We start from the raw sequence: 27,704 nt of genomic DNA, 5'->3' as shown, positions 1-27,704 counted from the left end.
TAATAGAACATAAATTATAAGAAATAGGAACAAGATTAGACGGATTGGCCCTCAAGCCTGCTCCACCACTCAGTAGGATCATGCCTGATCTGACACACCTCACTTCCACTTTCCTGTCCTTTCTCCATTATTCTTGATTCCCCGACTGATCAAGAATCTATCTATCTCAGCTTTAAATTGATGCCCTGATGCTGTCCCTACTGCCCTCTGTGGCAAGGAGGTCCAAAGACACAGAACCCTCTGACAGTAAAGACTCCTCTTCATGTCATTGGCGTCCCTTTATTCTGAGAGTATGTTGTCTGGTCCTAGACTCACCCATGAGAGAAACAGCGTCTTAGCAACACAGACAGACCCATTCCCCTACATTTATCCCTGACTAATGCACCTAACACTAGGGGCAATTTAACATGGCAAATTCACCTAACCCGCACATCTTTGGACTGCAGGAGGAAACTGGAACACGTGGAGGAATCCCACGCAGACACGAGGAGAATGTGCAAACTCCACACAGACAGTTGCCCGAAGCAGGAATTGAACGTGGGTCCCTGGCAATGTGAGACAGCAGTGCTAACCACTGAGCCACCATCCTGCCCCTTCAAGAAGGCAACTGGGGCTGGGTAATAAATGCCTTGTCACTGAGTTAAGGGTGTGGTACTGGAAAAGCACAGCAGGTCAGACAGCACCCAAGGAGCAGGAGAATCGACGTTTTGGGTAAAAGCCCTTCATCAGGCTTATGCCCTCGGATGCTGCCTAACCTGCTGTGCTTTTCCAGCACCACACTCTTGACTCTGATCTCCAGCTCCTGCAGTCCTCACTTTCTCCATCTTGTCACTGAGCCAGAGCCATCCCAATTCCATGAACAGGTTAATAAAAGTAGGATACTTAACCATATTTCACAAAGAATTGAAAACATTCCTCTCCTTGGGCAAAGATAGTTGGATATAGCTTGGGATACACCACTTTGTAAGAATAGGGAAAGGTAAGGAAATAGCACCCCCAAGAGATATGACAATGATGAATGAACCTACACCATTGATGCTATGTTCCACCTCACTCTAGATAACTGATCCCCACACATTTAAAACCCAAATAAATTAACAAGTGAATCTGAGTTTAGATATGAGTTGAGGGATTTATTTTGTCCAGATAATCAGGGAAAACACACTCACAGTTTTCATTATCATTGGGTATCCCTTGCATCAATCTAAAAAGTTAGAACAGACTTCAATTTAATATCTGCCCAACTTAAGACTGTAAGAAAGATTGGAGTTTAGTTTACTTTTTTTAAACATTCACACCTGTGTAGAAGAGAGTGGAGCATATTTTGTTTGCTTGTGATTAATTACAGAAATGAACGGAGTTGTCATTTGGTGTAAAGTCAGGTGGCAGGATTATGTTTCAGTAATGAGATCAATCATCCATGAGTTCATATTGGGATGGCATGGTGGCTCAGTGGTTAGCCCTACAGTCTCACAGCACTAGGGACCCAGGATTGATCCCAACCGCGGGTGACTGTCTGTGTGGAGTTTGCACATTCTTCCCATGTCTGCGTGGGCTTCCTCTGAGTGTGCTGGTTTCCTCCCACAATCCAACGATATGCAGGTCAGGTGGATTGGCCATGCTAAATTGTCCATAGTGTCAGATACATTAGTCAGAGGGGAATGGGTCTGGGTGTGTTACTCTTTGGAGGGTCAGAGTGGACTGGTTGGGCCAAATGGCCTGTTTCCACACTGTAGGGAATCGAATCTAATATAAGTTGCAAACAAACATATATATATATATATACACACACACACACACAGTAGCGCCTCGACATACAAGCAACCCCGTTCACGAACACATCGGTTTACAAACAGGATTGTATGTAAAACTTTGCTTCAGCCTAAGTACAAAATTCAAGGTATGAATGAAGGTACGAACGTAAAAAGCCCATGTGAGACCACGTGGTTTCATTGTTTTGTTTTGCTATGCGCTTGTTGAACACGAAAGCTCTTGGGTCCCATGTGATCTCATTCAGTTAGTCTTTGGCGTGTGCGCTGTGAACAGCGTTCGTTGCTACGTCCAAGCATTCTTACGCTATCTGAACAATGGGAAAAATTGATTCAGTTGACGAAGATTTCGGTTCGCAAACTGGATCCTGGAACGGATTGGGTTCATAAGTCGAAACACTACTGTATTGGAAAACTGCATTAAAATATATATCTCAAAAGGGCATTACAACTTTACCTCTTCTTATTATTTAAAAGGCTATTCTACTTTTCTGTTTCATGCTTTAGTCCAATAAAACATCACTGGGATGGAAACTGGATCCCTTTTTCTGATGGTGTTATTCCTGAGCTCAATCAGTGAATATCTGAAGAGAGTATCAGCTGACTGACCTTTGAGAGCTGCTGTGTAAGAACTTTAGGACCATGGAGTAATCTTGTGATGATGTCACAGAGCTGCACCTCTAGCTCTGCCTTAAGCATATTTAATAATTTTGCATCCAATGTCTTTTGAGAAAGTGAATTCTCAAGACTCACAACCCTCCGAGTGAAAATTGCAACATTGCACTACAGCAGTGTCTGAAGGTGCAAGATTCCATTCCATCTCACAGTGAGGAAGATTGCCAAAGGATGCAGTTGGAAAACTGAGCAGAGAAACACCAAGTGGAGTTTAATCTGAACAAGTGTAAGGTGATGCATTTTGGGAGGTTAAGTGCGAGAGAGACGTATACTGCAAATAGCAGGACTCTTAGGAGCATTGGTGATCCCTTATTTTTAAATTATAATCCTTAGTTATACTCATAATCTTTTGTATTTTCATAAGAGGAAATATTCTTTCCATATTTACCCAATCAAGCCACGTGAATGCAAGAAAGATGTGCAGAGAAGCACATGGAGTAGATTGAATAGTGCGATGTGGTAGAGCTTATGGAATAGTCTTGCAATATATATCACGAAAGGGCACAGTGGCATGGTGACTCAGTAGTTAGCACTGCTGCCTCACAGCACCAGGGTCCTAGGTTCGATTCCAGCCTCGGGCTGTGTGGAGTTTACACATTCTCCCCATGTCTGCGTGGGTTTCCTCCCACACTCCAAAGATGTGCAGGTTATGGTGAATTGGCCATGTTAAATTATCCATAATGTTAGGTGCATTAGCCAGAGGGAAATGGGTCTTGGTGGGTTACTCTTCAGACGACTGGTTGGGCTGAAGGGCCTGTTTCCACACTGTAGGGATTCTAATATGTAAGATCAGAGCCTGGTATCATTGGGAATATGATGTACTGAGTCTTTACCTGCAATAAACAGCGTTGTAAAGAAGGCCAAGTGAGAAGACACCTTTTGCCCTTGCCTTCTTCTCGACCAGTCTATGTTGAATCCAGACTCATCCATAAATCCAGAGAATAAAAAATATTTCAGATGATCCTGACTCTCCACCCACCTCTGTTTCTATACAGGTATACATGTGGACGTTTATATGTATTACCGGCCTGCCCTGCACTCTGAGATGTCTGGTTAGCTCAGTCAGTGGAGCATGGGACTCTTAACCTGAGGGTTTGAACCCCATGCTGGGCCCCAGCATTTACTTTCTTCAGCCAGAGGGTGATCAACCTGTGGAAGCCATTGTCATAGAGGCCAAGTCACTATGACAAGTATCTCAGGCTGAGGTTCTTAAAGAAGAACAATACAGCACAGGAACAGGCCCTTCAACCCTCCCAGCCTGCACATTTTGCCCTTGGTTGATCAGAGAAATTAAGGGTTACAGGGAGAACGGGATTGCGAGAAACATCAATCAAATGACAGAGCAGACTCAATGGACAGAAACGCCTAATTTTGCTCCTATGTGTTATGGCTGGCCTTCAAACAGCATCCTATTTCCCTGTTTTTTCCCTTGATCCTTTAATATTCTAACTTTACAAACATCTGTGCAGTTTTGTTTGAAGTTATATTAAAATGTGTGGAAGATGACCATCCCTTCAGTTGTACTGGGTATGATTAGATTAGATTAGATTACTTAGATTACTTACAGTGTGGAAACAAGCCCTTCGGCCCAACAAGTCCACACCGACCCGCCGAAGCGCAACCCACCCGTACCCCTACATATACCCCTTACCTAACACTACGGGCAATTTAGCATGGCCTAACCCGCACATCTTTGGACTGTGGGAGGAAACCGGAGCACCCGGAGGAAACCCACGCAGACACGGGGAGAATGTGCAAACTCCACACAGTCAGTCGCCTGAGTTGGGGCCATGTAAGATGAATGAAAGTACTTTCAAAATGGATGCAGAGAGGGCAGGATTGGAATCTGTATCACAGTAGTCGCCTTTGCGCCCAACAGTCCAGATTCAAATCCTACCTGCCACAAAGGAGTGCCACTAACACGTCCAGACAGGTAGGTTCTAAAAAGCAGCCGCATGACAATTTTAAAGGAATGTTACAATGAAACAAGTAGTTGGAGCATATTAAACAGCCATTAGAGAGATAGTTTCTGACACCAAAATGCCTTTGAAACCCTCTTACCCTTACGCTACTGATTGACCAATTTCTGCAAGTAGTTGCTTACCTATACGAGATCCTTCAATAATATCTGCCATCCATTTATGTTTTTAGCCATTTAACTGTGTTGAGTCAACTTTCTGGTTCTCACTCTTGGAGTAGCTTCCATTTTGATTCTACAAACAGAAACGTGAGATCATTTGAGCTGTCGGAGCTTTTTGAACTTCTTGTCAGTCATGAGCCAGTATGGAATGTGAGTGTCTTTCAACATTTGAGTTTGTCAATCTGGGAATGAGAAGTGCGCCTCCTAGTGAATCAGGGCCAGGGCAGTCTTCAATTCTGACTATTGAACCAGTTGGTAGATTTAATCATTCTGGGATGTTGGTATCACCGCCAAGCCTGCCATCATCACCTACCTACTTACTGCCTCAGGAAGGGGGCACTGAGTTGCCTAGTGGTTTAATATAACTTCAAAGAGGCTTCAAAACTTGGAACTGCAATCACATATAGACCCAAACCAGGCCCTGAAGTGTCCCTACAGGGTAGAAGGAGGGCATTCAGCCCATCGAGTCTACACTGACAGTCCAAAGATCATTCCACCCAGACCCAGTCTCCTACTACATCCATAATCCCACATTTCCCACAGCTAACCTATGTAGTCTACCCTGGACTCTGTGGGCAAATTAACATGGCCAATCCACCCTAACCTGCATACCTTTGGACTATCAAAGGAAACTGGAGCACCCAGAGGAAGTAGCAGCGCTCTGAAAGCTTCTGATTTTAAATAAATCTGCTGAAATATAACCTGGTGTCAGGTAACTTCCGACAGCATCTGTGGAGTGAAAGCAGAGTTAAACTTTCAGGTCCAGTGACTCTTAGAGTAATAGATCATAGAGATGTACAGCATGGAAACAGACCCTTCAGTCCAACTCATCCATGCCGACCGGATATCCCAACCTAATTTAGTCCCACTTGCCAGCACCTGGCCCATATCCCTCCAAACTATTCCTAGTCATGTACCCATCCAAATACTTTTTAAATGTTACAATTGTACCAGCCTCCACCACTTCCTCTGGCAACTCATTCCATACACATCCCACCCTCTGCTTGAAAAAGTTACCCTAGGTCCCTTTTATAACTTTCTCCTCTCACCCTAAACCTATGCCCTCTAGTTCTGGATGCCCCCACACCAGGGAAAAGCCTTTGTCTATTTATCCTATCCATGGCCCCTGATAATTTTATATACTCTATAAGGTCACCCCTCAACCTCCGACGCTCCAGGGAAAACAGCGCCAGTCTGTTCAGCCTCTCGCTATAGCTCAAATCCTCCAACCCTGACAACATCCTTGTAAATCTTTTCTGAATCTTTTCAAGGCTCTCAAAATCTTTCTGACAGGAAAGAGATGAGAATTGTATACAATATTCCAACAGTGGCCTAATCAATGTCCTGTACAGCCGCAACATGACCTTCCAACTCCTGTACTCAATACTCTGACCAATAAAGGAAAACATACCAAATGCCTTCTTCACTATCTACCTGCAACTCCACTTTCAAGGAGCTATGAACCTGCACTCCAAGGTCTCTTTGTTCAGCAACACTCCCTAGGACCTTACCATTCAGTGCATAGGTCCTGCTAAGATTTGCTTTCCCAAAATGCAGCACCTCACATTTATCTGAATTAAACTCCATCTGCCACTTCTCAGCCCATTGGCCCATCTGATTAAGATCCTGTTGTAATCTGAGGTAACCTCCTTACCTCCAATTTTGGTGTCATCTGCAAACTTACTAACTATACTTCTTATGCTCACATCCAAATCATTTATATAAATGACGAAAAGTAGTCAACCAGCACTGATCCTTGTGGCATTCCACTGGTCACAGGCCTCCAGTCTGAAAAACAACCCTCCACCACCACCCTCTGTCTTCTACCTTTGAGCCAGTTCTGCATCGAAATGGCTAGTTCTCCCTGTATTCTGTGAGATCTAATCTTGCTAATCATTCTCCCATGGTCATCAATCATCTTTATTATTTCTTCAAAAAAACTCAATCAAGTTTGTGAGACATGACTCCCATGCACAAAGCCATGTTGACTGTCCCTAATCAGTCCTTGCCTTTCCAAACACATGTACATCCTGTCCCTCAGGATTCCCTCCAACAACGTGCCCACCACCAACATCAGGATCACCGGTTTATAGCTCCCTGACTTGTCCTTACCACCCTTCTTAAATAGTGGCACCATGTAAGCCAACCTCCAGTCTCCAGCACCTCATCTGTGACTATTGATGGTACAAATATCTCAGCAAGAGGCCCAGCAATCACTTCCCTAGCTCCCCACAGAGTTCTCAGGTACACCTGATCAGGTCCTGGGGATCTATCCACCTTTATAAATTTCAAAACACCCAGCACTTCCTCTTCTGTAATATGGACATTTTTCAAGATGTCACCATCTATTTCCCTACATTCTATATCTTCTATGTCCTTTTTCAAAGTAAATACTGATGCAAAAAACTCGTTTAGTATCTCCTCCATTTTCTGCAGCTCCACACAAAGGCCGCCTTCCTGATCTCTGAGGGACCCTATTCTCTCCCTATTTACCCTTTTGTCCTTAATGTATTTGTAAAAACCCTTTGGATTCTCCTTAACTCTATTTGCCAAAGCTATCTCATGTCCCATTTTTGCCCTCCTGATTTCCCTCTTAAGTATACTCCTAGTTCCTTTATACTCTTCTAAGGATTCATTTGATCTATCCTGTCTATTCCTGACATATGCTTCCTTCTTTTTCTTAACCAATCCCTCAATTTCTTTAGACATCCAGCATTCCCTATACCTACCAGCCTTCCCTTTCACCCTAACAGGAATATACTTTCTCTGGATTCTCATTATCTCATTTCTGAAGGCTTCCCATTTTCCAGCCGTCCCTTTACCTGCGAACATCTACCCCCAAGCAGCTTTTGAAAGTTCTTGCTGAATACGGTCAAAATTGGCCTTTCTCCAATTTAGAACTTCAACTTTTAGATCTGGTCTCTCCTTTTCCATCACTATTTTTCATCTAATAGAATTATGGTCGCTGGCCCCAAAGTGCTCCCCTACTGACACCTCAGTCACCTGCCCTGCCTTATTTCCCCAGAGTAAGTCAAGTTTTGCACCTCCTCTAGTAGGTACATCCACATACTGAATCACAAAATTGTCATGTACACACTTAACCAATTCCTCTCCATCTAAACCTTTAACATTATGGCAGTGCCAGTCTATGTTTGGAAAGTTAAAATCCCCTTCCATAACCACCCTATTATTCTTACAGATAGCTGAGATCTCCTTACAAATTTGTTTCTCAATTACCCTCTGACTATTAGGCAGTCAATAATACAAGGAGAAAGTGAGGACTGCAGATGCTGGAAATCAGAGCTGAAAATGTGTTGCTGGAAAAACACAGCAGGTCAGGCAGCATCCAAGGAGCAGGAGAGTCGACGTTTCGAGCATGAGCCCTTCTTCAGGAATGAGTAAAGTGTGTCCAGCAGGCTAAGATAAAAGGTAGGGAGGAGGGACTTAGGGGAGGGGCGTTGGAAATGCGATAGGTGGGAGGAGGTCAAGGTGAGGGTGATAGGCCGGAGTGGGGGTGGGGGCGGAGAGGTCAGGAAGAAGATTGCAGGTTAGGAAGGTGGTGCTGAGTTCGAGGGATTTGACTGAGACAAGGTGGGGGGGGGGGGGGGGGGGGAGGGGAAATGAGGAAACTGGAGAAATCTGAGTTCAACCCTTGTGCTTGGAGGGTTCCCAGGCGGCAGATGAGGCGCTCTTCCTCCAACCGTCGTGTTGTTATGTTCTGGCAATGGAGGAGTCCAAGGACCTGCATGTCCTTGGTGGATTGGGAGGGGGAGTTAAAGTGTTGAGCCATGGGGTGGTTGGGTTGGTTGGTCCGGGTGTCCCAGAGGTGTTATCTGAAACGTTCCACAAGTAGGCGGCCTGTCTCCCCAATAATACAACCCCAATAAGGTTATCATCCCTTTCTTATTTCTCAGTTCCACCCAAATAGCTTCCATGAATGTGTTTCCGGGAATACCCTCCCTCAGCACAGCAGTAATGCTGTCCCTTATCAAAAATGCAACTCCCCCTCCTCTCTTGCCTCCCTTTCTATCCTTCCTGTAGCATTTGTATCCTGGAACATTAAGCTGCCAGTCCTGCCCATCCCTGAGCCATGTTTCTGTAATTGTTATGATATCCCAGTCCCATGTTCCTAACCATGCCCTGAGTTCATCTGCCTTCCCTGTTAGGCCCCTTGCATTGAAATAAATGCAGTTTAATTTATTAGTCCTACCATGTTCCTGCCTGCCCTGACTGTTTCACTTGCTTCTGTTCTCAAGTGTACCCGTCTCAGATTGATCTCTTTCCTCACTATCTCCCTGGGTCCCCTCCACACACCCCCACCATTCCATCTCCACAGACCCCGCCCCACCCCCCCCCGACCCCTCACCCCCACCTTACTAGTTTAAATCCTCCCAACTCTTCTTCAAAACTGGAGAAGAAGGATTTACTGGACCTGATACGTTAACTCTGTTCGTCTCTCCATGTATGCTGCCAGACCTGCTGATTTCTGATTTTGTTTTTGATTTCTGATTTCTCGCATCCGTAGTTTTTTGTCTCTTTTTTGATAATAGTGTTAGAAGCAGTTTAGAAAATATTCCCTTGGCTTTTTTTCTCGGCTCAAGGACTGGCCTGATGAAGAAAAGTCAGAACCACAGAAACGTTACAGCACAGAACAAGGCTCTTTGGCCTACCATGTCTTTCTTGGCCAAAAGAAAATTAGTCATTAATTTGAATACTACCATGAAAGATTTGATTCTTTAACTTGCTGCTTGCAGCACCTCAGGTGAGGATCCTGCCTTTTTGGAAATGAGTTGAAAGGTTCTGCCTCCAACATCAAAACTGGGCAGCAAAATCCACCCCACCACCACCCTCTGGGTCAAAAGTCTTTTCCTCATCTCTTCTCTAATTGTTTTACCAATCATCTTTAATCTGTGCCCCCCTGCCCCCTTGTAAATTACCGTTCTGCTCAGGTAGACAGGTCTATCCTGACTATTCTCTTTAGGCCTCTCATCATTTTGTACACTGTGATTATGTCACCCCTCCACCTCCTCTGTTCAAAGGAAAACAACCCCTGCCTGTCTAATCTCTCCTCAGAGCTGTACTTTTTTTAAACCTGAATAACTTTCTTGTACATCTCCTCTGTTCAGCTCATTACGTCCTTCCTCTAATGCAGTCAGAACTACATGCAAAATTCTAGCTGTAAGAGGGGAAGATTTTAAAAGGAGTTTGAGAGGTAACTTCTTCACAGAACGTGTGTTGTGTGATGAACTGCCAGAGAAAGTGGTAGATGCAGGTCCAGTTACAACATTTACTTACAGTGTGGAAACAGGCCCTTCGGCCCAACAAGTGCACACCAAAACGCCACCCACCCATTCCCCTAACACTACGGGCAATTCACCTGACCTGCACATCTTTGTGACTGTGGGAGGAAACCCACATAGACACGGGGAGAATGTGCAAACTCCACGCAGTCAGTCACCTGAGTCGGGAATTGAACCCAGGTCTCTAGCGCTGGGAGGCAGCAGTGCTCACCGCTGTGCCACCGTGCCACCCACACCAAACACAGACAAGTAGGACTGCTATAGTTTGAAATGTGGTTGGCCTACATGGATTAATTGTATTTAAAGGTCTCTGCTTCCATTCTGGCTGACTCTTTAATGCAGTTGCATCATTATATTCTTCCTTTTGTATTCTATATCTTGTCCAATAAGGGAAATGTTCCATATGCTTTCCTTACTATCTCAGGTGGAAGTGGGTACTGCAGATGCTGGAGGTTAGGGTCAAGATTAGAGTGGTGCTGGAAAAGCACAGCAGGTCAGGCAGCATCTCAGGAGCAGGAAAATTGACGTATCAGGAAAAGCCCTTCATTAGGAATGAGGCTAGGAACCTTGGGGGTGGAGACATAAACGAGAGGGGGTGGGGCTGGGAGAAGGTGGCCGAGAATGCAATAGGTGAATGAAGGTGGGGCTAAAGGGATAGGTTGAAGAGGAGGGTGGAGCGGATTGGTGGGAAGGAAGATTGACAGGTGAGACAGGTCATGAGGGTGGTGCTGAGCTGGAAGGTTGGAGCTGGGGTAAGGTTGGGGGAGGCAAAATGAGGAAACTGGTGAAATCCACATTGATGTCTTGGGGTTGAAGGGTCCCAAAGCAGAAGATGAGGCATTCTTCCTCCAGGCATCAGGTGGTAAGGGAGTGGTGATGGAGGAGACCCAGGTCCTGCAGGTTCTCGGCAGAGTGGGATGGGGAGTTAAAATGTTTGGCCACAGGATGGTGGGGTTGATTGGTGCGGATGTCCTGGAGATGTTCTCTGAAGTGCTCTGCAAGAAGGCATCAGTCTCCACAATGTAAAGGAGACCGCACCAGGAGCAACAGATACAATAAATAACATGTGTAGAAGTGAGTGAAGGGTAAGGGTGTGGAAGGTCCACCTGCCAATGTAGTTAACTCAGCCACTTTAGGGAGATTTAAACAATCCTTGGATAAGCACATGGATGATGATGGGATAGTGTAGGGGGATGAGCTGAGAATAGTTCATGGATCGGCGCAACATCGAGGGCTGAAGAGTCTGTTCTGCGCTGTATTGTTCTATGCTCTAAGTGCAGGTGAAACTTTGATGGGTATGGAAGGATCTTTGGTGCCTGGGACAGAGGTGAGGGGGCAAATGTAGGCACAGGTTTTGCAATTCCAGTAGTGGCAGGGGAAGATGCCAGGAGGGGAGGGTAGGTTGTTGGCGGCATGGACCTGACCAGATAGTCACAGAGGGGACAGTCTTTGCGGAAAGCAGATCAGGGTGGGGAGGGAAATATACCCCTGGTGGTGAGGTCTGTTTGTAGGTGGCGGAAATATCGTTGGATGATAAGGTTAGATCTCATGGAATAAAGGGAGAACTTGCCATTTGGGTACAGAACTGGCTCAAAGGTAGAAGAGAGGGTGGTGGTGGAGGGTTGCTTTTCAAACTGGATGCCTGTGACCAGTGGAGTGACACAAGAATCGATGCTGGGCCCTCTACTTTTTGTCACTTACATAAATGATTTGGATGCGAGCATAAGAGGTACAGTTAGTAAGTTTGCAGATGACACCAAAATTAGAGGTGTAGTGGACAGCGAAGATCATTACCTCAGATTACAACAGGATCTGGACCAGATGGGCCAATGGGCTGAGAAGTGGCAGATGGAGTTTAATTCAGATAAATGCGATGTGCTGCATTCTGGGAAAGAAAATCTTAGCAGGACTTATACACTTAATGGTAAGGTCCTAGGGAGTGTTGCTGAACAAAGAGACCTTGGAGTGCAGGCTCATAGCTCCTTGAAAGTGCAGTCACAGGTAGATAGGATAGTGAAGAAGGCGTTTGGTATGCTTTCCTTTATTGGTCAGAGTATTGAGTACAGGAGTTGGGAGGTCATGTTGCGGCTGTACAGGACATTGGTTAGGCCACTGTTGGAATATTGCGTGCAATTTTGGTCTCCTTCCTATCGGAAAGATGTTGTGAAACTTGAAAGGGTTCAGAAAAGATTTACAAGGATGTTGCCAGAGTTGGAGGATTTGAGCTATAGGGAGAGGCTAAACAGGCTGGGTCTGTTTTCTCTGGAGCATTGGAGGCTGAGAGGTGACCTAATAGAGGTTTACAAAATTATGAGGGGCATGGATAGGATAACCAGACAACGTCTTTTCCCTGGGAACAGGGAGTCCAGAACTAAAGGGCATAGGTTTAGGATGAGAGGGGGAAGATATAAAAGAGACCTAAGGGGCAACTTTTTCACGCAGAGGGTGGTACGTGTATGGAATGAGCTGCCAGAGGATGTGGTGGAGGCTGCAACATTTAAGAGGCATTTGGATGGGTATATGAATAAGAAAGGTTTGGAAGGATATGGGCTGGGTGCTGGCAGGTGGGACTAGATTGGGTTGGGATATCTGGTCGGCATGGACAGGTTGGACCGAAGACTCTGTTTCCATGCTGTACATTTCTAAGCCTCTAAGACTCTATGCAGATGTTGGTGGGGTGGAAGGTGAAGACTGGGGTTGGGGAGCGGGGGCGGGTTGGGGGGCGGCGGTGGTAGTTCTGTCCTTGTTGCGATTGGATGGGCGGGGTTCAAGGGCGGAGGTACAGGACGTGGATGAAATGCATTGGAGGGCGTCGTCAACCACTTGGGAGTGGAAATTGTGGTCTTTAAAGAAGAGGCCATCTGGTGTGTTCTGTCGTGGAACTGGTCCTCCTGGGAGCAGATGTAGCAGAGGCGGAGGAATTGGGAATACACCAGCCTGAGCCGCTGTGCTTTTCAAGCACTACTCTAATCCTTACTATCTCATCTACCCATCCTTCAGGGCCCTGTAGACATGAACTCCAAACTCTTTCACTTCCTCATCCCCTTGCTATAACCATCAGTTTACTGTGAGTTCTGTAGTTTTGTTCTCTCCAAATGCATAACTTCAAACTTCTCCAGATTGAAACCCATTTGCTACTTTTCTGCTCACTCCACCATCCTATCAATGTTTCCTCTTGTAGAGGAGACTCAGAGCGGTCTTTTAAAAATGAGAATCTTTTTTGCTCAGAGGGTGACAATTTTGGGGAATTCTCTTCCCTGGTGAACACAGGAGGCTGTTAGACAGATTCTTGACAGACGAGGGAATCAAGGGCAATGGGAGCCAGAGAAGAAAGTGAAGTTGAAACCCCTGGAGCATCGGAGGCTGAGGGGTGACTCCATAGAAGTTTATAAAATCATGAAAAGCCAATGTTTTATCCCCAGGGTAGGGAAGTCCAAAACTGAGGAAAAAGGTTTAAGGTGAGAAGGAAAATATCTTAAATGGACCTTTGGGCAAGGTTTTTGGTGAATGTATGGAATGAGCTGACAGAGGAAGTGGAGGGATCTGGTTCAATTACAACTTTTAAAAGGCATCTGGATGGGTATATGAATGGGAAAAGTTTAGAGAGCTATGGGCCAAATGCTAGCAAATGGGACTAAGTCAAATTAGGATGTCTGGTCGATGTGGATGAGTTGGACCGAAGGGTCTATTTCCATGTTGTACAGCTCCATGACTTAACCAGATCATATTAAATACTGGACTAGACTTAAAAGGATTAAATAGCCTTGTCCTGCTTCTGTCTTCCCATGACAAGGTTCACAAGGAGATGATGTTTCTGTCTGTGGGGAGATGGGCCCAACAAGTGAGTTCAGGAGTCACCTCTTTGTTCCTGATTGATTAGAATGTAGAACTTGCTACCACAAGTCGTAGTTAAGGGGAATAGCATTGATGTATTTACATGGAGGCTGGTACACATATGACAGTTGAAACAATATGCTGATTGCATGGAGGTGAAATGTGATGGATTGAGGTTTGTGCAGAATAGGGACACTAATGTGGCCTGTTTCCCTCTGTGTTATGAATCATCCATAATTCTGTGAAGCTGAACAATAACAGGATACAATGCAATTATCAGCAGCAGACAGCGCAGTATAGAAATTCATTATAGAGAAGACTCTCAGACTGAAGAAAATATACAAAATAATATTTAATCAGTTATTCAAGTACACAGAGCTCTATTTTGGTCTTCAGTAAAGCTGTGACTTTTATGCAACCTGTAAACACGGAGGAAAAAGGCACAATATTTCCTGTCCGGATTAACATAGATATGGTCCTATTATTAGAGGTTTAATTACATTGACGGTAAGTCCATATTTTATTACGTGTACTATTCCTATTCTAAAATTGCAAACTTCAAAACAGTGGCATGAACAACAGTGTCTAGGCCAAAGAATAAGTTAGACAATACAGAGTGCTTAATATTGGGCTACTTCACTCAGCTGACTTTCCTATATTAAAATATTTAATACTTTTCCCTCTATTCTCAAATATAATCCTTAATGCACTGTAAACCCCAAAAAGATATTGAATCTACAATTCAGCCATTCTCTGATAGCTGAGCTCATCCAAAATTCCACTAATTATCTGCTCACTGCATTTTAACCCATATCTCTAAACTTGCTGAGTTGGATTAGTTCCTAATCAGGCAACAGTTCAGTTCTCAATGTTTTCACTTTTGAGTCCAAGTCTTTTAATTAGCTTTTCATTGTAACCTCATCCAAACCTCATACAATAATTTTTTGTAAGCAATCTTGACCTCATATATATATATATATATATATATTCCAGCTTGCAACCTAATCTCTGCAATTCCTTCCTCAATCCTTTCCAACTTCCTCAACATTTCTCCGTTACGTTAAAATACTGCCTGTTTGATCAAACTTCTGGTCACCTGCCTTAATACTGACTTGTCACAGTTTTCTGATAATGCTCCAGGGAAGTGTCTTGGGGCATTTAAACTACATTAAAAGTTTTACGTAAATGTACAGTACAGGGCAACCTCGATTATCCAAACATCGATTATCTGATTTCGGATTATCTGAACAAGATCTAAGTTCCCGATGCTTGGGTAAACTATTATCCGAACATTTGATTATCCATACAAAATACTCCCCATCCACGTTGTTCAGATAATTGAGGTTACCTTGTTTTGGTTTAGAAGGAATCATCATCATTTTATTACTTGGTTATTGTGGCATAAAGTGAATTCTTTAATCTCCTAGACTATAGACTCATTCCGATTGATAAACTTTGAAGCAGTGGTAGTGAATCTCCTCCTGAAAGTGTCTCCCGCCAGGAAGTACAAGATAGGGTCCACGCAGCTATTGAGGCTGGCAAGCCCGCGGGTCACTTGATAAGTGGCGTAGACACTCTTATTCCACTCGCATGTCTCTGGCCCTTGGTAATAGAGTCTGGACTGGAGGTTAAGATTCTTCATCACATGGAAGGGGAGGTAGGAGGTGGCAAAGACAGCCAACACGATGATGACGAGACGCACAGACTTGCCCCGAAGAGGTATCCTCATGTCGTTAGATATTAAGGCCTTCACAATAAATCCATAGCAGACCAGGATGGTGGCAAAGGGGACGCAGAATCCAAAGAATGTAGTCAGCATGCTGTAAATGAAATAAGTGTCCAAGAGCTCTTTAGACGTGGTGTCATAGCAAATGGTTTTTATTGTTTTATTTGCATCTGGTCGAGAAAAGTTTGCTTTATTGGTGTCCTGTCGTATTCGGGAGAAGTACAGTATTGGGGAGATGCCAGCCATGACCACAACCCACACGCACACGCACACAATGGTGGCCGATTTTTTCTTCAACCTGCCCAGTGATCTCATGGGGTGCACCACCCCCGTGTACCTGTGGACGCTGATGCAGGTCAGAAACAAGATGCTCCCGTAGAGGTTAACGTGGAAGATGAACCTCTGCAGTTTGCACAGGGCCTCCCCGAAGATCCAGTCACTTTCCTTGAAATAGTAAAATATTAAAACCGGCAGAGAGAAGACGTAGAAGAGGTCAGCCAGGACGAGGTTAAACATGTAAACGGTGATGCTACTCCAAGGCCTCATGTGAAAGATGAACATCCAGAGAGCAACACTGTTTCCGATGAATCCAGTGACAAACACAATAATGTACATGATGGGCAGATAGCAAGATTCAAATTCTTTGTTGATGGAGCAGTTATTAGATGGCAGGTTTGCCATTGTATCTGCTTGAAGGCCTTTCATTCACAATAAACAAGGTGGCTCATGTTCCTCTGAATATGAGAATATCTGAAAGAGTAACCAAGGAGAGATTTAAATTTGACACATATTATGAATTTTTCTCTATTATATTGGCTCTCAGTCTAACAACTAATGGAACTGGAACTCTCATCATTATGTTCAGATGTCTCATTATTCCCTATCTCCATTCAGACTTAGAACCTTCTAATACCTCAGTGCTGTTCCAAACCTCACCTCTTTTGAGTCCCTGATTTCAATAGCTCTAACAATGGTGGTTATTTCTTCAATTGCCACACTCCTAAGCTCTGAAATTTCTTCCCTAAATTTCTCCTTTCTCTCCCCTCCCTGAAGCACCTAATTAAAATCTACTGTTTTCAACAAGCTTTTGGTCATCTGGCTTGATATCACGTAATGTCAACGTTAGTATGATAATGCTCCAAAACCTTGCTAGGTTTCACTATGTTAAAGGTGTGATATCAATGTGCCATATTGTTGTTGTAAATGTGTTTGTTGTATTGAAACCTCCTCCAAAAGCAATGCCCCAGGGACAATAGTTAAATTGAAATTACTTTTCTTCTGCATCTGTTACCCTCTTCACTCCTTTCTCTCTGAAAATGATTCCTTGTAATGTTGCATAATTCTACAGGTAGAATTGTCTGAGTGCTGACACAGTGTCGGTTTTACTAAGTTGCCTTCTCACCTCTGCATTAGAAAGCACAGTCACATTCTGCAGATCTGAAGATACAATCTAGTTTGTTACCCCAGTGAGGTGTAGAGGGAGTGCCACATTGTTGTAGTTTCCATTTTTTCAATGAAATTTCAAACCATAACACCAAGTGGTGCATAAGTTCAGCACCACTTGTGGATGAAGAGATCTTCCTAGTTTCTGGATTTATCCCTCAACTGTCAGCTCTAGAACAAAGTTAAAAATTGCACAACACCAAGTTATAGTCCAACAGGTTTATTTGGAAGCACTAGCTTTTACAGCACTGCTCCTTCATTGGGTGGTTGTGGAGATTCTCCACAATCACCCGATGAAGAAGCAGCACTCTGAAAGCTAGTGCTTCCCAATAAACCTGCTGGACTATAACCTGGTAATGTGTGATTTTTAACTTTGTACACCCCAGTCCAACATCAGTGTCTCCAAATCAGCTCCAGAACAGGTTATCTAGTTGCTATTGCAATGTTATTTGTGGAGGCTTGAGGTGTACAAATTAACTTCTGAGTGTCTCCACATTACATCAGTGACTACACTGCAAAAGTATTTAATTGCCTGTGAAACGCTTTATGGTTTTCTGAATATGTGAAGAGCTATTGATACATCTCATTCACCCAGCTCACTCAATGTCACTTAAATACAATGACGAAGAAATGGGGCAATGGAGACAGATTATTTTAATAAGAATTGCTCTGCTGTTTTGGATAGGATGTGGATACCCCCAAAGACAAACCACCTTCCTGTCAGCATCTAATTTTGCAGAAGGCGTTGGGATATTTTTACTGGGCCAGTAATCCCGTGGCCCAGGTTAAAGTGCTCGGGTCTGGGCTTGAATCACACCATGGCATATAGTAAAAATTTAATTCGATTACTACCTCTGGAACCTTTACAAAATAACTAATGATTATTAATTGTTTCCTGGCCTAGTCTAGACGTAACTCCAGACTGCGGGCATGTAGTTGCCTCTTAACGGTCCTCTGAAGTGGCCAAGAGAACCAAAGAGTTCATGAGGAATTAGGGATTTACTATATCCACATCCCATCAAACAATAAATGAAGTGGAACTAGGTAGATGTTTAGAGCACAGATAGAGGTCATTAAGCCTATTAAGTCTGCTCCACCGTTCAATGAGATCACAACTGATCTGATAACCCTCAAATCCATTTACCTGCCTTATCCCCATTATCCTTGATTCTTTATTAATTAAAAGTCTATCTGTCTCAGCCCTGAATATACTGAATGACCCAGCCTCAACAAGTCTCTGCATAAAGTATTCCACAGATTCACTGCTCTCTGGGAGAAGAAATTCCTCCTCATTTCTGTTTTGAATGAACGTCTCTTCAATCTGAGATGATGTCCTCTGGTAAGAGACTCTCCTACAAGGGGAAACAACCTCTCAGCATCTGTACTGTTAAGCTCCTTAATAATCTTATGTTTAATAAGAAGTCTGCTCATTCTTTTAAACTCCAATGAGTACAAGATCAACCTACTCAGCCTCTCCTCTTAGAAGAAACTCTCAATATCCGTAATCAACCTGGTAAACCTCCTCTGGACTGCCAATAACCTTCCCTTAGACAAAGAGACAAAAATTGTTCACAGTGTGGTTTGACCAGTGCCTTGTCTAAGTGTAGCAAAAGCTCCTTATTTTCATAAGGCCAGGCAATTCTTTTAGCTACAGGAGTCCCAGTAGGCAGGTAATAAATAAATGCCTTTACTATAAGTATAGCTAACTGACCGTGAGTGAAAGAAGAAAGGCCAAGCACCAATAGGGCAGGCGAGGACCAGTGCCACAGCCTCAGAGTGAAGGGATGACACTTTTGAACTGAGATAAGGAGGAACTTCTTCAGCCAGAGGGTGGTGACTCTGTTGAACGTATTGCTGCAAAACGTTGTGGAGGTCAAATCAATTAATGCATTTAAGATAGAGATAGATAGATTTTTGATCAGTAAGGGGATCAAATATTCCAGGAAGAAGGCAGGAAAATGGGGATGAGAAACATATCAGGGGAAAGTGAGGACTGCAGATGCTGGAGATCAGAGCTGAAAATGTGTTGCTGGAAAAGCGCAGCAGGTCAGGCAGCATCCAAGGAACAGGAGAATCGACGTTTCGGGCATAATTCCTGAAGAACACATTTTCAAGCAGATGAGAAACATATCAGCCATGATCAAAAGCAGGGCAGGCTTGATGGGATGAATGGCCTAATTATGCTCCTACATATATGGTCTTATGGTTGTATTTCAGACATGGGTGACACGGTGGCTCAGTGCTTAGCACTGCTGCCTCAAAGCACCCAGGTTCAATTCCAGCCCCAAGTGACTGTGCGTGTGGAGTTTGCACATTCTCCCCGTCCCTGTATGGGTTTCCTCCCATAGTCCAGAGATGTGCCTGTTCAGTGTATAGGCCATGCTAAATTGCCTGCAGTATCCAGGGATGTGCACTGGGTGGATTAGTCATGGAAAATGTTGGGTTACATGGATAGAGTAGGGGGGATAGGTCTGGGTGGGATGCTGTTCAGACAGTCAGTGTGGACTCAATGAGCTGAGTGGCCTGCTCCCACACTGCAGAGATTCTGTGATTCGATGGAACCTGAAGTCTGTAGAGCTCTTACCATACTTTGTATGTAGTCATGGTCATTCACAAGAGTGTAGACTTCCTCTTACCACAGTGATCACTTCGTTCGGCACACTAAGTGGGAATTCAAGGCTTAAGGAAATTGTAGATTCAGACTGCTTGAAACCCACTCCAGAAAATGAATGAGCCTTCCAGTCTTCAAAGAGACGACGACTGCACACTACCACTGCAGGACACAGCATTGCCAATACTGGACCCTTCCTTGTTTCAACAAAAACAGAGATTGCTGGAAAAACATTAATTCTACTTTCTCTCCTCAGAGGCTGCCAGACCTGCTGAGTTTCTCCAGCAATTTCTGTTTTAGTTTTGGAATCCCAACATCCTAGTTCTTTGTTTATTTTTCTCCATGTTTTAAATCCATTTGATAGCATCATTGCTTTTTACTGTGAGATAATTTGTAAATGAGAAAAATGACTTATAGAGCACGCCTCAAGACTGGGGTCAACATTTCCTCGCAGAGGGTGGTGTGTGTATGGAATGAGCTGCCAGAGGAAATGGTGGAGGCTGGTACAATGACGAAATTTAAAAGGCATCTGTATGGATATATGAATAGGAAGAGATTAGAGGGATATGGACCAAGTGCTGGCAAATGGGACTAGATTAATTTAGGATACCTGGTCGGCATAGATGAGTTGGACCAAAGTGTTTGTTTCTGTACTGCACATCGCTATGACTCTATGACTCTGTGACTGCAGGATATCTCAAAGTACTTTAGTTTGATTAAGTAGAACATAGAACAGTACAGCACAATACAGGCCCTTTGTCCCTCTATGTTATGCCAGCCTTTTATCCTACTCTAAGATCAGACTAACCTACATACTCATCATTGAACTATCTTCCATGCGCCTATCCAAGAGTCGCTTAAATGTCCCTAATATATCTGACTCTGCTACCACTGCTGGCTGTGCAATCCACACACCCATCACTCTCAGTGTAAAGACCTACCTCTGATATCTTCCTTATTTTAAAATTATGCCCCATCATGATAAACAGTTCCGCCATGGGAAAAAGTCTCTGGCTCTTCACTCTATCTTTGCCTCTCAAATCTTGTACATCTCTATCAAGTCACCTCTCATCCTTCTTCATTTCAATGAAAAAAGCCCTAGCTCCCTCAACCTTTCTTCATAAACATGCCTTCCAGCCCAGGCAGCATCCTAGTAAATCTCTTCTGCATCCTCTCTAAAGCTTCCACATCTTTCCTATAATGAGGCGATCAGAACTGAACACAATATTCCAAGTGTGGTCTAACCACTGCTCGACAAAGCTGCAGCATAACCTCATGGCTCTGAAACTCAATCCATCTGCTACTGATAGCCAACACACCATATACCTTCTTAACAACCCTATCAACTTTGGTGGCAACTTTGAGGGATCTCTGGACATGGACACCAAGGCCCCTCTGTTCCTCAACACTGCCAAGAATACTGCCTTTAACCCTTTTTTCTGCATTCAATTTTGACCTTCCAAAGTGAATGACTTCACACTTTTCCAAGTTGAGCTCCATCTGCCAGTTCTGCATCCCATCAATGTCCCACTGTCACCTACAACAGCCCTCCACACTTCCCACAACTCCACCAACCTTTGTGTCATCGGCAAACTTACTAATCAACCTTACACTCCCTCATCCAAGTCATTCATAAAAATCACAAACAGCAGAGGTCCTAGAATCAATCCCTGGAACACCACTGGTCACCGAGCTCCAGGCTGAATACTTTCCATCTCACACCACTCTCTGTCTTCTATGGGCCATCAATTCTGTATCCAGACAGACAGGTTTCCCTGTATCCCTTGCCTCCTTACTTTCTGAATGAGCTTTCCATGCGGAACCTTATCAAACTCCTTGCTAAAATCCATGTACAACACATCCACTGCTCTACCTTCAACTATGTGTTTGTTACATCCGCAAAGAATTCAGCAAGGTTTGTGATGTATGACCTGCCCCTCATTAGGCCACGCTGACTATCTCTAATCAAACTATGGTTTTCTAAGTAACCATAAATCCTGTCTCTCAGAATTATCTCCAATACTTTGCCCACCACTGATGTAAGATGGATAAGTGAGTAATTCCCAGGATTATCCCTATTCCCTTTCTTGAACAAGGGAATAACATTTGCCTCCCTCAAATCATGTGGTACTACTCCAGTGGACAATGAAGATCTAAAGATCATCGCCAAAGGTGCAGCAATCTCTTCCCTTGCTTCCTGTAGTAACCTTCGGTATATCCCATCTGGCCCGGGAAGCTTATCTATCCTTGTGTTTTTCAAAATTTTCAACACGTCCTCCTTCTTAACATCAATCTGTTCTAGCATACCAGTCTGTTTCACACTGTCCTCAGAAACACCAATGTCTCTCTCAGTAGTGAATACTGAAGCAAAGTATTCATTAAGGACCTCTCCTACTTCCCCTGACTCCAGGTACAAGTTCCCTCCATTATCTCTAATTGGACCTACCTTCACTCTGGCCATCCTCTTATTCCTCACATAACTGTAGAATGCCTTAGGGTTTTCCTTAATCCCACCCACTAAAGCCTTTTCATGCCCCCTTCTAGTTCTCTTAAGTCTATTCTTCAGTACCTTCTTGGCTACTTGTAACCCTCTAAAACTCGGTCTGACCCTTGCCTCCTCAACCTTGGGTAAGCTTCCTTCTTCCTCTTGACTAGATGTTCCACATCCCTCGACAGCCAAGGTTCCTTCACCCAACCATCCCTTCCTGCCTCAGTGGGACAAACCTGTCCAGCACTATCAGCAAGTGCTCCCTAAACAATCTCCACATTTTCGTCATGCTTTTCCCTGAGAACATCTGTTCCCAAGTTAGGCGCCCCAGTTCCTGCCCAATAGCATTGTAATTCCTCCCACCCTCCCACCCCGATTAAGTACTTTCCCATTCCATCTGCTCCTATCTCGCTCCATGACGAGAGTAAAGGTCAGGGAGTTGTGATCACTCTCACCGAAATACTCTCCCACCGAGAGACCTGACACCTGTTCTGGTTCATTGTCAAGCATCACATCCCAAACGGCCTCCCCTCTAGTCGGTTCGTCTACAAATTGCATCAGGAATCCTTCCTAGAAACACCTGACAAAAACTGCCCCATCCAAACAATTTGCACTAAGGAGGTTCCAATTAATATTAGGGAAGTTAAAGTCACCCATGACAACAACTCTGTTACTTCTATGCATTTCCAAAATCTGCCTCCCAATCTCCTCCTCCGTGTCTCTGTTGTTATTGGGGGCCTATGGAAAGCTCACAAGAAATTGACTGCTCCTTTCCTGTTTCTAACTTCCACCCATACTGACTCTGTAGACAAACCCTCCTCTCTGACCTCGCTTTCCGCAGTGCTCCTGATCAATGTTATATTCGGGCAGTTAAATCTATGCATACATCAACCAATGTGGTATTGACCACCTCCTTTTTTGATGATGGTTGAGTAATGGATATCTACCAGGACACTATAACGTCTGAAGGTATAGGAACTGGAGTAAATCATTTGTTCCATCAATTCTGCTCTGCCATTCAATCATGGCTGATATATTTCTCAACTCCATTCTCTTGCCTTCTCCCAGTAACTCTAGATCCCCTTCCACAGGGAAGAACATCTCTGCACCTCTTCTATTAATATTTAGGAGGGATGTCTCTCATTTGGAGGAGAGCATACACTGTGCTCAGATACACTGCATGTCCAACATTCAGCAGAATTCACTGAGACTGCAGTTACACATCAGAGAACCATTGTGGGACAGCTGTAAGGCCACCCATCTGCTGGGGAGACAACAGACTTAATGGGAATGTTTGATTTCCATGTTACACAATCATACGCTCAAATGAAAACTGATGGGAAAACATGGGAAGTGTAACTGACAATTGGCATTAAACTTGGAAATGACAGTATAACTCGGGAATGGCAGTAAAAGTTGGGAATGGACAAAGTTAAAAATCACACACAGGTTATAGTCCAACAGGTATTTTGGAAGAATGAGCTTTCAGAGTGCTGCTCCTTCTTGAAGCTTTTACTCTTTGCTACCTTCCTCCAACCTCCTCTCTGACCTATCACCTCCCTCCCCACCCCCAGTCACCTATTGTACTCTTTGCTACCTTCCCCCAACCTCCTCTCTGACCTATCACCTCCCTCCCCACCCCCATTCACCTATTGTACTCTCTGCTACTTCCTCCCCACCCCCAGCCCCCCTCTATTTATCTCTCCCTCCTGGAGGCTTCCTGCCTCTATTCCTGATGAAGGGACTTTGCCTGAAATGTCAATTTTCCTGCTCCTCGGATGCTGCCTGACCTGATGTGCTTTTCCAGCACCATTCTGATCTAAACTCTGCTCCTTCTTCAGATAACTAGTAGAGCAGAATCATAAAATTTATATAGAACATAGAATCTATAGCAAAAGATGACAGTATCATGCAACTGATGATATATTGAACAATCCTTCATTGCTGTTAAGTCTTTCATCTTTTAGAACGGGTTGCAGGTTTCAGTTCATTAACATGTAAATCCCAGAACTTCCTTTAAGTCACAATCTCAAGCTAACTTAAGGTTTTACAAAAATAGATGACATCTCAGCTCAGACAATGCATTAAAGTGTGAGGTTACAGATACCTGATAAAAGAGCGGCGTTCTGAAAGCTAGTGCTTTCAAATAAACCTGTTGGACTATAACCTGGTGTTATGAGATTTTTAGTTAAGAGTATGGTGCCTGATGAAGGGCTTTTTACCCAAAACGTTGATTCTCCTGCTCCTCGGATGCTGCCTGACCTGCTGTGCTTTTCCAGCACCACACTCTCGACTCTAATCTCCAGCATCTGCAGACCTCGTGTGATTTTTAACATTGTCCAGTCTGACACTGGCACATCATAACTTGGAAATGACAGTGAAATTCAGGAATGGAAACAGAACCAGGAAAAAACATCGTGAAAGGCAGTATAGACCAGGAATGATTGTATAACTCAAGAATTACAGGAGAACTCAGAACTGACAATATAACTCAGGGTTGACAGTATAATCTGGGAAGTATAGCATAATGTGGGGATGGAAGTCTAACTAGGAATTGACAGTGTAACCTAAGAATGGCAATATATCACTCGAATGACAGAACAAATCAGGAATACGAGTATAAATTAGGAATGGCAGAGTAAATCCAGAATGGCAGAATGAATTGGGAATGACAATCTAAGTCAGGAATGGCAGAGTAAATCCAGAATGGCAGAATGAATTGGGAATGACAATCGAAGTCAGGAATGGCAGAGTAAATCCAGAATGGCAGAATGAATTGGGAATGGCAATATAAATCAGGAATGGCAGAGTGAATCAGGAATGTCAGTATAACTCGGGCAAGGCAGTGCAACTCAGCAATCGCAGCCAAACTCGGGAGTGGCGGGACTGTACAACTTGACCAAAGGTCGCAATGTCCAGGTGACATGTGTGAGTGAGACTTGCCTTGAATACCAGAACGCGGACACAATGTGGGATGCCAGCAGACTCGCGGTTACCCCCTGGTCCCCGGCTGAGAACGGGGAGGGTTGTCCAAGTTAGAAACCTCATCGAATCTCCCACAATCACAGCAGCGCTCCCGAGGTCCCCCCCTCAACAACAGTAACTTTCCCTTCTACTTACTGCGGGATGCAGAGAGCTCTCTCTCTCTCTCTGTGTCTGCGCTGTTTCTTCCACCAGCCAGTCCCTGGGGAATGAGAATCTCGATGGAGAGCGGAATGCGTCTCCTCCACAGCACACTGCCCTCCCCGGAGTCCAGCAGAAACACCCCTGAACTGCAAACTCTCTCTGTCTGTCTACGCTCAGCCCTTCCCCGTGATTGTTCAAAGACTTCCACTCGCGGCCACACACCCGACCTCACATTTGCCGAAGAAACACTCCAAACTGATCACCAGAAACGAAAGCAGAGAGAAGGGGGTGGGGGGAACTGTTCTGAGTTATTCCGTCTTCAGTCCCCAAAGCGGATTTCAGCCAAATTCCCACGAGCAGAAATGGTGACTGTTCCTTAACTTCCATTTATTGTTTACTTTCTTTCACAGTCGACTTTGTCCCCCTCAGACACCTTGCATTGATACTCGCGGAAGTGAGGGAGGAAAGGCTAGATGAGGAATGAGCTTTTACTAGTGGGTCCTGCTTCAACAGGCATCTCACATCCGAAGCAACAACACTGGCCTTTGAGGCACTTTCAGCAGTTAGGATGGTTTTAGTTGCAGCCAGGATACAGATGCTAAAGGGAGTGCTCAAAAGTTAAGTTTTTCATGCATGTAGTGATGGCTGTTGGTTGGAAAGAGAGATGCAGCTTTTTTGTGACAAGTATTTTTTTTAAAAAATTGATTTGATTCATTATGGAATCACAGAATCCCTACAATAGACAATAGGTGCAGGAGTAGGCCATTCTGCCCTTCGAGCCAGCACCACCATTCATTATGATCATGGCTGATCATCCTCAATCAGTATCCTGTTCCTGCCTTATCCCCATAACCCTTGATTCCATTATCCTTAAGAGCTCTATCCAACTCTTTCTTGAAAGTATCCAGAGACTTGGCCTCTACAGCCCTCTGGGGCAGAGCATTCCATACACCCACCACTCTCTGGGTGAAGAAGTTTCTCCTCAACTCTGTTCTAAGTGGCCTACCCCTTATTTTTAAACTGTGTCCTCTGGTTCAGGACTCACCCATCAGCGGAAACATGCTTCCTGCCTCCAGAGTGTCCAATCCTTTAATAATCTTATACATCTCAATCAGATCCCCTCTCAGCTTTCTAAACTCAAGTGTATACAAGCCCAGTCTCTCCAATCTTTCAACATAAGGTAGTCCCGCCATTCCGGGAATTGACCTTGTGAACCTACACTTCACTCCGTCAATAGCCAGAATGTCTTTCCTCAAATTTGGAGACCAAAGCTGCACACAATATTCCAGGTGCAGTCTCACCAGGGCCTTTACAGCTGCAGAAGGACCTCTTTGCTTCTATACTCAATTCCTCTTGTTATGAAAGCCAGCATGCTATTAGCTTTCTTCACTGTCTGCAGTACCTGCATGCTTGCTTTCATTGACTGATGTACAAGAACACCTAGATCTCATTGTACTACCCCTTTACCTAACTTGACTCCATTGAGGTAGTAATCTGTCTTCCTGTTCTTGCCACCAAAGTGGATAACCACACATTTATACACATTAAACTGCATCCCCCATGCATCCGTCCACTCACCTAGCCTGTCCAGGTCACCCTGTATTCTCCTAACATCCTCCTCACATTTCACCCTACCACCCAGCTTTGTGTCATCGGCAAATTTGCCAGTATTACTTTTAATACCTTCATCTATATCATTAATGTACATTGTAAAAAGCTGTGGTCCCAGTACTGATCCCTGCGGCACACCACCGGTCACCACCTGCCATTCGAAAGGGAGCCGTTTATCACTACTCTTTGTTTTCTGTCAGCCAACCAACTTTCAATCCATGTCAGTATTTTGCCCCTAATACCATGTGCACTAACCTCCTATGTGGGACTTTATCAAAGGCTTTCTGAAAGTCCAGGTATACTACATCCACTGGATCTCCCTTGTCCATCTTCAGAGTTACATCCTCAAAAAATTCCAGAAGATTAGTCAAGCATGATTTCCCCTTCATAAATCTATACTGACTCTGACCTATCCTGTTACTGCTATCCAGATGTGTCGTAATATCGTCCTTTATAATTGACTCCAGCATTTTTCCCACCACTGAGGTCAGACTAACTGGTCTATAATTCTCTGTTTTCTCTCTCCCTCCTCTCTTAAAAAAGTGGGACAACATTAGCCGCCCTCCAATCTGCAGGAACTGATCCTGAATTTATAGAACATGGGAAAATGATCACCAATGCATCCACGATTTCTAGAGCCACCTCCTTCAGTACCCTGGGATGCAGACCATCAGGTCCCGGGCACTTACCAGCCTTCAGACCTAACAGTCTCTCCAACACCATTTCCTGCCTAATATAAACTCCCTTCAGTTCAGGTCCTTCAGCCACTATTACATCAGGAGATTGCTCGTGTCTTCCCCAGTGAAGACAGATCTAAAGTACCAATTCAACTCTTCTGCCATTTCTTTGTTCCCCGTAATAAATTCACCCATTTCTGTCTTCAAGGGCCCAATTTTAGTCTACAGTGTGGAAGCAGGCCATTCGGCCCATCGAGTTTCCAAGGACCCTCCAGAGAGTATCCCACTGCACCTACCCCATCCC

At 44.3% G+C, this 27,704-nt stretch overlaps 1 protein-coding gene across 1 annotated transcript; it reads right to left on the bottom strand.

Moving 5' to 3' along the window:
- Nucleotides 1–14,082: 14,082 nt before the first annotated feature.
- Nucleotides 14,083–25,532, bottom strand: LOC132821441 (P2Y purinoceptor 1-like). The gene is made up of 2 exons (XM_060834028.1): nt 25,107–25,532; nt 14,083–16,194 (listed from the first exon to the last, which is right to left on the bottom strand). The coding sequence occupies exon 2, from the start codon at nt 16,147–16,149 to the stop codon at nt 15,142–15,144; it is 1,008 nt and encodes a 335-aa protein (XP_060690011.1). The 5' UTR covers nt 16,150–16,194; nt 25,107–25,532; the 3' UTR covers nt 14,083–15,141.
- Nucleotides 25,533–27,704: the final 2,172 nt, after the last annotated feature.

The sequence above is a fragment of the Hemiscyllium ocellatum genome, chromosome 13, assembly GCF_020745735.1.
Source record: "Hemiscyllium ocellatum isolate sHemOce1 chromosome 13, sHemOce1.pat.X.cur, whole genome shotgun sequence".
NCBI classification, from domain to species: Eukaryota; Metazoa; Chordata; class Chondrichthyes; order Orectolobiformes; family Hemiscylliidae; genus Hemiscyllium; species Hemiscyllium ocellatum.
Note: the sequence above shows the minus strand (reverse complement) of the source record. Positions and strands in the feature narration are given on the sequence as shown.